Source organism: Galeopterus variegatus, unplaced genomic scaffold (assembly GCF_000696425.1).
Source record: "Galeopterus variegatus unplaced genomic scaffold, G_variegatus-3.0.2 Scaffold386, whole genome shotgun sequence".
NCBI lineage: Eukaryota > Metazoa > Chordata > Mammalia > Dermoptera > Cynocephalidae > Galeopterus > Galeopterus variegatus.
Window position 1 is genome coordinate 638549 of NW_007726497.1, and position 11228 is coordinate 649776.

At 47.0% G+C, this 11228-nt stretch overlaps 1 protein-coding gene across 1 annotated transcript in view; it reads left to right on the top strand.

Annotated features, from left to right (window-relative positions):
* Window positions 1–11228, top strand: part of SNTA1 (syntrophin, alpha 1) — a 27904-nt gene that overhangs the window by 8887 nt on the left and 7789 nt on the right. Inside the window, exon 3 of the mRNA XM_008568203.1 lies at window positions 10579–10783. Within this exon, the coding sequence (XP_008566425.1) occupies window positions 10579–10783 (205 nt within the window). The remainder of the gene's footprint in view (window positions 1–10578; window positions 10784–11228) is intronic.

Below are 11228 nucleotides of genomic sequence, written 5' to 3' on the forward strand. Positions count from 1 at the left end.
GTTGCTCCCGCGCCTCGCTCAGCCAGTGAGCGGGAACCGGTCTGTATGTGGGATCCGAACCCTCGAGCGGGAGCGCCACCGCGCTTCCCAAGCGGCGCACTATCCAGTGCGCCACCGGGCTGGCCTGGAGTCTCTTTTGATCTGTTCTCCTGGCCCAACTGTCTTAGGGAAGGAGGTGATTCCACTAAGGCAGCACAAAGGGTGGGGGTGGGGTGGGGTGGCTGTGGTGGTGAGACACAAGAGTCAAGAATCTCTGAATTGCAGGAGTGAACAGAGAAGCCTGGAGAACAAGAAGATGCTGGGTTGTCGCTAGCCCTTGAGACCCGGGGGTTTGTGGAGAAGGTTAGGACTTGGAAGTTGTCCCAGTCCGCAGCCAGGGTTCCTGGGAGCCTCCCTGGGCCTAGGTTTCCCCCAGAGCCAATCACTGGCCACATTGTTCTGAATTTCCCCACCCCCATCTTACTCCTGAGTCCACCTCCAAGGGGCTGTAGAAGGATGTCCTGTCCTTTGGATGTGAACTTGGCAAGGCAGCTGGGCATCTTTCCTTAGGCCTGGGGCTTGGTGGGTACAGAATCTCCTGAGAATGTCCTGAAAGAACAGGTGTCACCAGAAAACCCCATTTGCCATCAGAGACTGCTTCCCTGGCCTAAGTTGGAAGCTCAGCTGGGCCTCAGTAACCCCAGCCTGCCTCCTGTTTTCTCTGCTAGGTCAGGGGTTTGTACAAATGGCTGGAGCCTGTTCTCAGCCACAGGGATGTGTTTGTGACCAGAGTCTGGACCCAAGCTGGCAGCCAACATGCCTCTGTCTGCTACTTAGAGAGGCCCATTGTATGTGCAGACCTCAAGCCAGGGCCAGCCTAGGCCCTTGGAGACCAGGCCTGGAGAAGAAAGAGGGACAACCACAAGGAAAATGCCCTTCCCTCCTCCTATCTCCAGTGTGGCTGGCAAGACAGTGACAACAGTAAGTCTGTTGTGCGTTAAAAAATGATACCAAAGGGCAGTAAAAATTAATTAAGTGAATTTTAGTGCTTTGTACAAAGTAGGAAAGGTACATCCCACATAGAGATCAGGCTTTTAAAAGTTACAGGCACAACAACATTAAGGGTTTGTATCCCTGTACCAGCCAGCCACCAAAAAAAAAATAAAAAATAAAAAAATAAATTTAGGGCCGAGCCCGTGGCGCACTTGGGAGAGTGCGGCGCTGGGAGTGCAGCAGCACTCCCGCCGTGGGTTTGGATCCTATATAGGGATGGCTGGTGAGCTCACTGGCTGAGCATGGTGCGGCTGGTCTCAAAAAAAAAAAAAAAAAGGACAAAAAAAAATAAATTTAAAGAAGATACAGGCATAGAATAGCAAGTCATACAGCTAATAAATTGGCAGGCCCAGAATTCAAACTGAGCTCTGTTTGGTTGCAGAGACCACTATTGCCTCAGCCTTGGATAATACCTGCCTCGCATGGTTGTTTACAAGATTAAAGAATAATGGGCCGGCCTGGGGCGCTTGGGAGTGTGGCGGCGCTCCCGCCGAGGATTCGGATTCCATATACAGACCGGTCTGCTCACTGGTTGAGCACGGTGTGGGCGCAACACTGAGGGTTGCGATCCCATTACCAGTCACGAAAAAAGACAAAAAGGAAAAAAAAAAGATTAAAGAATAATGCATCCAAAGTGCCAAGGCCAGTGCCCATAGTAGGTACTCATTTATTTTATTTGCTATTTATAAGGATGAGACGATGCATTTGAAGTGCGTAGTACAATGCCTTCTACATGGTAAGCATTCATAAGTGTCAGCCTTTATCACCATATCATCATCATCATTGTCATCATCATTTTTGTTTTCTCTAGCAAACTGGAAGCTCTTTGAGGGCAGGAACCATGTGTAGTTTGTCTCTGAACCCCTAGGCCTGGCGCTAAGACCAGTACACATTAGATCTTGGTGAGTGTTTGGGGCCTGATCAGTAGAATACACCTCTGTCCCTTTCTACTTTACCTTTTCAATTGCAGTTGACTTTCTACCTTACCTTTAACATTTTCAATTGCAGTTTACTTTTGAAAATGTTTAAGATGGGGCTCAAGGCTCATGCTGGGCTTGACTGACTCCTGAGATTTTCTGTTATGAGTCCTCAGAATTCCAAGGCCAGCCCCCTGTTGGCTCCTCCTCTGGGAGATGGACGCCGCCAGGTGTCTGCCCACAATTTGGTTCCATGCATCACTACTGTCAAAAGTGGGATGTCATTAATGGATGCAGCTAATTTGTTCAACTTAGCTGAAAGATGCCATGCCTCTGAGGCACCGGAAGGACTCCTGTCCCAGGAACAGATGTGTGAACGGAGCCCCCGTCCAGTTCTGTGACTGCAAAGACCTGTTGTTCTAACCATTGTCCTCAAGGAAACATTTATTTGGCTACACTCACACATAGCTTTGGACCATGTGACTCCCCACAGACAAAACTTGGCTTAATCCAGCCCTGGCCTTTTCCCCAGACCTTGATTAAAATGCTTGAGGGCCTCTGGAGGCGGTCTGGCTCTGATTAGCTGTATAGCCCTGGCTGGTGCTGGTCGTGGAGGAAATAATAATAATTGTTATGGTAGAGTCTGCTGCTTATTGAGTACCTATAGTTTGCTAGACACTGTGCTAAGTGCCTTCCATATGTTATTTCATTGAATCCTCAATGCCACTGCTATGCATTAGGTGTATTATTCATCCCATTATACAGATGAGAACACTGAAACTCAGAGAGGTAGAGTTACTTTCCCAAGGTCACACAGTGACAGAGATGGAATTTGAGCTCAGATCTGTCAGAAGCCAAAACCCATGTTCTTAAATATTTATACTGCACTGCAAGTGTATCACCTCTCCAAGACTCAGTTTATTCATCTGGTAAACAAGGATATCAATCCATCTCATTGAATTGGTGAAATTGGGTGAAGGTATGATTGAGAGAGTTGAGCTTGGTGCTTGGTATATTGTAGACACTAAGTAAGTGCTTCTTTCTCCCATTACTAAGATCCTAGAACCCTGAATCTAGGCTTCCTGAGTTGATAGAGCCTTATTTCTGAATTCTGTCTTGGATGGTTTGGAATGTGGTTGTATATTTTTGAAAAATAAAATAGATTTTTTTTGGCAGCTGGCTGGTACTGGGATCTGAACCCTTGACTTTAATGTTATAACACCATGCTCTAACCAACTGAGCTGACTGGCTGGCCCAATTTTTACAATTTTTTCCGTGGCTGACTGGTAAGGGGATCCGAATCCTTAACCTTGATGTTATCAGCACCATGCTCAAACCAAGTGAGCTAATAGGCCAGCCCACAGAATAGTTTTTTTAAAAGTTTAAAAAGTAATATATGCTCATTCAGAAAAAAACTAACAACAGAAGAGTATAAAGTGATCATCTCATAGAGATAACCACTGTTGATATTTTTGCACACTTCCTTCCAAGAAGTTAACCATATTTGTTTTTATGACTTAATAAGTCGAGAACATGTGACTCTTTCGCATTCATTTTAGTGGTTGCATGATATCCCATTTTGGGGATTCATTCATTCATTTAACATATATCTACAAAGCTTCTTCTCTGTCCCAGAACTGGATGTAAGCACCAGGGATATAGCCATGAACAAGACTGAGTGGTCTCTGCCAGTCAGGGAGTTCACACCTTGTTTTTAGCAGCCCCTACTAATTGGCATTCAAGTTGTCCCTAGCCTCTTGGACCACTGACAGTGGTGCTCTGACTGTTCTGTGCACTTGTGAGCATTTATCCAAGTGTGGTTCCAGGAAGAGGTATTGTTAGGTCAAAGGTTTCATGTGCCTTTAGGATCTTGGTAGGTGGTATCCCCTGCACTGCTCAAGGGTGTGGTATGGTAAGATTTTATCCTCCAAAATGTGGCAGGCTGGGCTCTGCTGGTCAGCCAGGGCTGCTGCAGAGTCTGCCAGGGTCTAGGAACTATTTATAGTTCAACCTTGCTGGACCAGCAAGACCTTAAAGGTCATCCCTTCCAGAGCTTGTTGGAATCCCGAGTTCTTTCCATACCGTCCTGGGCGGGGCAGTTGGGCAGCTTGAACTTGAATCCTCACAATGCCCTGCTTAGAGAGATGGCATATCAGGCAAAGAAACTGAGGCTCAGAGAGACCTTGGGACTCAACAAAGCCAGATAGCAAGTGACAGGGCTTGGATTCAAATCCTTGTCAGTCACCATATCCTGTGCCCATCATTTATTTTGTCACACTAAGAACAGCAGCAGAAATAATAACCACACTACTATCTGTTGAAGACCCATACTCTGCCAGGCAGGAAAAAGTGCTTTACCAGGTATTAGATCTTTCAACACCCAGTGAGGTAGATGCATTTTACTCCAATTTTTTTTTTTTTTTAAAAGATGACCGGTAAGGGGATCTCAACCCTTGGCTTGGTGTTGTCAGCACCACGCTCAGCTAGTGAGCAAACCGGCCATCCCTATATAGGATCCGAACCCGTGGCCTTGGTGTTATCAGCACCGCACTCTACCGAGTGAGCCATGGGCCGGCCTTACTCCAATTTTTAAAATGAGGAAATAGAGACTCACAGAGGTCAAATCACTTGTCCAAAGACACAGAGCAAGGAAGTTAAACCCAAGCCTGCCTCGCACCAGTGTCCACATTCAGTGTTCTTGCTCCAGGCTGAGAAGCTCCGGGCCTTTCAATATTAATTAATTTCACAAATTTCTTATTTACTGAGTTACCTGGTATATGTCAGGTACTGTTCTAGAGGCTGAAATTACCCTACTGAACAAGAAAACAGGTCCCTGCTCTCACAGAACTGACATTTGGCTAGAAGAGAGAGGCCATAGATGAGTAAACAAATGGATCGATCATGTAATTTCAAATAGGGGTAAGTAAGTGACCACTCACTAAACAGACAAGGAACAGCTTGAGCTTAGAGGATATCTTCCCTTCATCTAAGACTCAAAGCCAGGACATTCAGTCACAGACATTTATTGAGCATTGGGATAAGTACTGTGTATGGGATAAGTATCCCATACTGTGTTGAGCCAAAACAGATGTGTCCCCTTCTCTCAGCAACACATATGTGACCCCTGTACCATTCTCCCCCACCCCCTGGTTATACTGAGCAGAGTGAATGGCCTTGCCCTGTCTCTGTTCCTTGTGTTTCCAGTGGAATCTATTCCTGGCTCCTTGAGGTCAGATCCTGGTTGCTCTCCTTGGCAGAGCTAGAGGTCCCTGGGAATTGAGGTCTTTATATCTGCCTCAGCTTCCCTAAGGAGGAAGGGCCCACATGTCACTGTTTTACCAGGCTCCTAGGCTGGAGGCTTGACTGGGGAGCCTGTGGACACTTGCTGGGCCTATTCTCGGGATCTGAAGAATGCTGGCCACGGGGCCATGGTTGTGCCTTCAGCCTTTGGGCAGCCCCGCCCTGCCTGGTCGGGTGACTCAGGCAGAAATCAGAGGGGGGAGGAGGCCCCAGAACTGGGCTATTTATGGCCACAGTGCGGGGCCCCAAGGACCCCACCCCCACTCTGGGACAGGGACTTGGTTTGTGAAATCCAAGCTCTGTTTCTGGCTCCAGCTGGTGTGCTGTCCATTTATAGCATGTTCTTGTGGGAAAGGAGAAGGAGGACCCAGTTCTGGGATGGCTGGGTAAGCAGGGCCTCTAGCAGTTTCTCTGGCTTCAAAGTTGATCAATGTTCATTTTCTGACCATGTAGCATATGAGATCCCTGCTGGTTTCTGGAGACACAGAGATGAATCAGATGAGGTCCCTGGCTTCATAATGTTTCCAGCCTGGTGGGGACACAGACCCCACACAGATAATCACAGGGGAGTGGGGTCTTGGGGTCTGCAGAGCTGATGGGTGTAATAGATCTGGATGGGGTATCAGGGAAGGCTTCCTAGAGGAGGTGACATCTGAGCTGAGCCTGACTTTTTGGGCTGTGGTGCCTTCTTCCTCCTGCTGAATGAGACTCTTCTACCCTGGCATTCATTTCTCCATTCACAGAATGCTGACTCTGGGTTTGAATCAAGCCAAAGTTCTATCCTCTAGTAGCTCCCAGTTTGGTGGGGGAGATAGCTGCAACACACAAAATCACAACAGAGCTCTAGGAAGTGTAGGCAAGGGAGGCTGATAGGTAAGAAATACCTATTTCTTTTTTTCTTTTCTTTTTTTTTTTTTTTAAAAGATGACCGGTAAGGGGATCTCAACCCTTGACTTGGTGTTGTCAGCACCACGCTCACCCAGTGAGCAAACCGGCCATCCCTATATGGGATCCGAACCCATGGCCTTGGTGTTACCAGCACCGCACTCTCCCGAGCGAGCCACGGGCCGGCCCAGAAATACCTATTTCTTGAGTCCCTAATATGTGCTACATGTTTTATATCATCTCATTTAATCCTAATGTCTCTCTGGGGTAGACATTGTCATTTCTCTTTTATTGACTAGCAGATTGAGGCCTATTGAGGTGAATTACTTTGTCTGTGGTCACATAGCTAGACAGTTCTAGAACATCCAAGAGCGCCTGACTCCAAACCATATACTAAGGACATTCTGTGCAGAGAGAACTGCATTTTCAAAGGTAGAGAAGTTTGGAAGCTCATATACCTTCTCAGAGCTGTGTGTAGTTGGTTTGATTGGACTGGAGGGCGAGATTAGGGATATGGTAGAAAGTAAAGCCAGTGAGGCGGGCAGAGCCCAGGTCCTGCAGGGTCTTGAAGTTGGTCAAAGAGTACAGGGGAGCCAGAGCAGGGCTCTGAGCAGGGGAGGGTTGTTGCCACTCATAGCAGGGAGATGTAGCAGTTGCAGTGCTGGCTGCTGTATTAGGCAGGATGCTTTTAATTGCAAGCAACAGGAACCCAATTCAAAGAGTTTTAAACATTGAAGAAAATGTGTTATCTTCCAGAATATCTTGAGGCAGCATGGGTCCAGGGTAGATCAGTTTAGGGGCTCATGGTATGATTGAAGGCCCAGGTCTTTCCATCTCATCTTTTGGCTTCACCACCCTCGATTATGGACCCCAACTCTGTGGTCTGAAAGTGGTTATCATTGTTGTAGGACCAAGTTCCCTCCCAGCAACTTGGAAAGGCTAGAGGATGGGAAAGGAAAGGAATTTAGTTTCCTCACATCCCATTGGCCATAACTGTATCATCTGACCCTTTCTGAACCGATCACATGCTAGAGGGACGGAATGGTTATGATTAGCTCTGACCAATCAAGATTCTCTCCCGAGGTTGGGCGCTGAGGCTCTAGTGCTCAGGGTTTTGTTAGCAAGAAGAAGGAGGGATGGTTTTTGGCTGTCAGGTAGGCTGTGATGTCCCATCTCTGTTACCCCTTGAAACATAATCCAACAGTCAGTCCTAGGTAAGTTATTGCTGCAGTGATGAGGATGAGTAACTTTTAGTTCTAGTCCCCAAACTTCAGATTTAGGCTTAGTTCCCTCCAAAAAACCTGCTCTTGCTTTCAACTTCTCTTCCAACCCCGATAGGGTTTGTAATTCCCTCTTTCTTTCTTTCTTCTTCTTTTTTTTTTTTAATATGACCGGTAAGGGGATCTTAACCCTTGACTTGGTGTTGTCAGCACCACGCTCTCCCAAGTTAGCTAACCGGCCATCCGTATATGGGATCCGAACCCATGGCCTTGGTGTTATCAGCACCACGCTCTCCCAAGTGAGCCACGGGCTGGCCCTGTTCCCTCTCTCTTTCACCCGTTTGCCTGAATCCTATTTGAGTCTCAGGGGTATCTCCTGCGACAGAAATAGCTTCTTATCTGGTTCTTCCAGGGAGCTGGGCCAAGAACTGCTTCCTAAGACCTTCCTGGGCTGTCCACTCACACGCAGGGCATGCTGGCTGGGCCTTGAGTGCACAGGTCAGATAGCTAGCAGGCCAGATGGCCATGGGAGCAGGTGTGGTTGAGAGGAGAGGAAGGGAGGCTGCCCAAGAGCTAGCAGGCATCAGGCACCCCCCCCAGTAGAGCAGCAGAGGGTACAGCCTGGCTGGGGGAAGAGAGACCAGTGCTTGGGCAAGTCTTTTAACCAACTTGATGTACACACTCTGCCCTAGTAGCTCTTTTTAGATGAGGAGACTGCTGCTCATCAGAACTGGGAACAGCCCAGATGCCAGGGCACGTGTGGCAGACACTGTTGGTTGCCTGCCTGTAAACCATTTCCCCTTCTTTGCTAACAGAAGCCTGATTTTATTGGGTGGAAGTACACTTAGCCCCAGAGGCTGAATCATCATGGATGTTCTGGCCAGTGAGATATGAGACATCTACTGGGGGCTTCATGGAAATCTTTACCTCTTTAATAAGAGGGAGATAAAAGGGAGGCCCTTTTTCTGCCTGTCTCCTCCCTTCCTGCTTTGGTTTTGTCATGTAAGGAATGATTGGGTTGAGCTGTGGCAGCCACCTTGTGGTCATGAGGGGAAGGGCAAGGGAAAGGCAAAGGGGCCTATCCAGAAGCCACTGTCATTTGAGCCTCTGATCCTATCCTGAATTGCCTTCCTCCAGACTTCTTAAGTGAAATCATAAATACTTTGTTTAAAGCACTGTTATTATGTATTTTATTATTTGCAGCTAAACCCACGTAATTGATATATCAAGAATGACCAAAATTTTTTATTACCAATCAGCCTTAACTGATTGATAATGGCTGCCACAGAACACAATGATTGATCAGTGATGTCTTCCATGAGAAAGGGATGAAGAAATGGTGGGACAAATGGTATGTGCTTGCCATCCCAGTCCTAGGGCCAGCCCAATACCTGGCACATAGTAGGTGCTCAAGAGGCTGACTTGTCCCTTAATCTCTCTCTACCCACCAGGCTCTTCTCAGATCAGCCCTGTCATCATGTTACTTTTTGCTTCTAGCTGCCATTGCTAATGAGATCTTCCTTTTCTGGAAAGGCGTGGGATCCTGGCCCCCATCACTGGGTCCCCAGTCAAGACTCTTTTGGTTGCAAATGTCAGATCCCCAGTTGGGATTGCTGACTTTCTGAAGGACGAATATCAGAAACTGGAACATTATTAGGTTCCTGGTAGATCTTTCCTCTGTCTCTCATCATGAATTTCCACAAATCTCTCTCTACACCAGCTTTCTCCTCTTCTCTGTCCACACAGCAGAAGGTAGTTGCCCCTATAGCATTCAAGCCATCAGTCTAAGATCTCTCAATTTGGGTAACCTAATATGGCTCAGATGTTCACCCTGGTCCAGCTCCCATGGCCAGGAGGGCAGGATCAGATGGAAGAACATGACTTTATGGGCCAGTTGGGCAGAGAAGCAGGTCTGGGCTGCTATTCTAGACTGCAGTATTCAATATGGTTGCCATTGGCTCCATGTGACTATTTGAATTTAATTTTAAGTTAATTAAAATAAAAAAAAAAAATTCAATGGCTGGCCAGTTAGCTCAATTGATTAGAGTGCAGCCCTGTGACACCAAGGTCATGGTTTTGGATCCCTGTACTGCCCAGCTGCCAAGAAAAATTTGTAAAAAATAAAAATAAAAATTCAGTTCATTTGTACCAGCCCCATTTCAAGTGCTCAATGGCTATATGTGGCTAGCGGTGGCTATATTGAACAGTGCATATATAGAAGATTTCCATCATCACAGCAGGTTTTGTGGGACAATGCCATTCTAGAAGGTGTCCACTACACTCAATCAGTGAAAACTGGTCAGAGCTCAGAGGTCCCCTGGGCACCTATATTGATTAGCGCACAAACTATGCTGCTGTAATAAAGAAACATTTAAACTACTATGGCTTAAATATAATAGATGTTTTATGCTTTCTTTGGTAACAGTCCAAGTCTGACATGGCATCTCCAAAGTGTCAGCATCTGTTTGTTTCTATTTTGTTTGCTGGCCTTCCTTAGAGTGTGGCTCATGTCATCTTGGTTAAATGGTACCCTCACCCATCCCCCAGTCTGGTTTCTAGGCAGCAAAAGGGGAAAAGAGGTGGGGGGGGATTCCTTTTCTGTGATAGGCAGAACCTGGAAGCTGCACACATCCCTTCTGCTCTCATCCTAGTGGTCAGACATGGTCACATGGGCAATTATTGTTGGAAGGGAGCCTGGAAAATGAAGTCTTTAGCTGAGAAGCTATCACTATGTTGGAGGACAATTAGTCTGTGCCACAGGACGAACTCATCAGTTCCTCCTTTTTGCAGATGAGAAGAATGAAGAGATAGAGGCAAACATGGGACAGTGGCAGAGCAGTGACATGTCCTGAATCCCTTCTCAGTGCTCTTTCACTGCCTTGCTGCAGCTGTTGCCTGTTCCTTTCAGCAGCCATCCCGAAGGTCCAAATCCTTCCACTTACTTGATTAGAACTTGGTCATGTGGCCTCACCTCACTGCAGAGGAGGCTGGGAAATGTCTTTCTTCCAGGTGGCAATGTGTCTGTTAACCAGGAGAAGGTGAGAGAAGAGATATTGGCGGGCATCCAGTATTTCCTACTTCACTGCCCTATCAGAGGCTTTAGCTTAGAAGAAGATAGCACAACTGGACATAAATTAAACTCTTAATGAATTAGTGATAATTGTGATGCATGCTGGGTGGGTGCCCCTGTCACAGTAGTAACTGCTGACTTCGCTCCTGACCAGTCAAGTACATGAAGGAGGTCTCACCGTATTTCAAGAACTCTGCTGGTGGGACCTCAGTTGCCTGGGACTCGCCTCCTGCCTCACCCCTTCAGCGGCAGCCTTCCTCCCCTGGCCCTCCACCCCGGAACTTCAGTGAGGCCAAACATGTGTCCTTGAAGATGGCATATGTCTCGAGGAGGTGCACCCCAACTGACCCAGAGCCCAGGTAAGGCTGGGGTGGGGGGCAACTCAGACAGACGGATGCCCTGGTGTTGTGGGACCAAAGATACCACTGTATTGTATGTACAAGTGACAAGCACAGTGCCAGAACATAGTAGGTGCTTAAGAAATAGGTGGGGTGGATGCATGAGTGATGTTATGGGGACATGGTGTCCTCTGCTTCTCACTTTTTCCTCTGGGAAGTTTACATCTGAGGAAGGACTTGCTCTGGGGAGGAGCCCTGGGTTCCAGTCCTAGTTCTCCTTGAACTAGTTGCTTTTCCTCACTGACCTTCGGATTCCTTTTTTTTTTTTTTTTTTTTTTGGGATAAATTTCTATTTATTTGTTTACTTATTTATTTATCATTATGAATATTCATGAGATACAAAGCTGATTGTCACCCCTCTTGCCCATGTTGTGAGGGCCAGATTCATACTGGCACCATACCCATT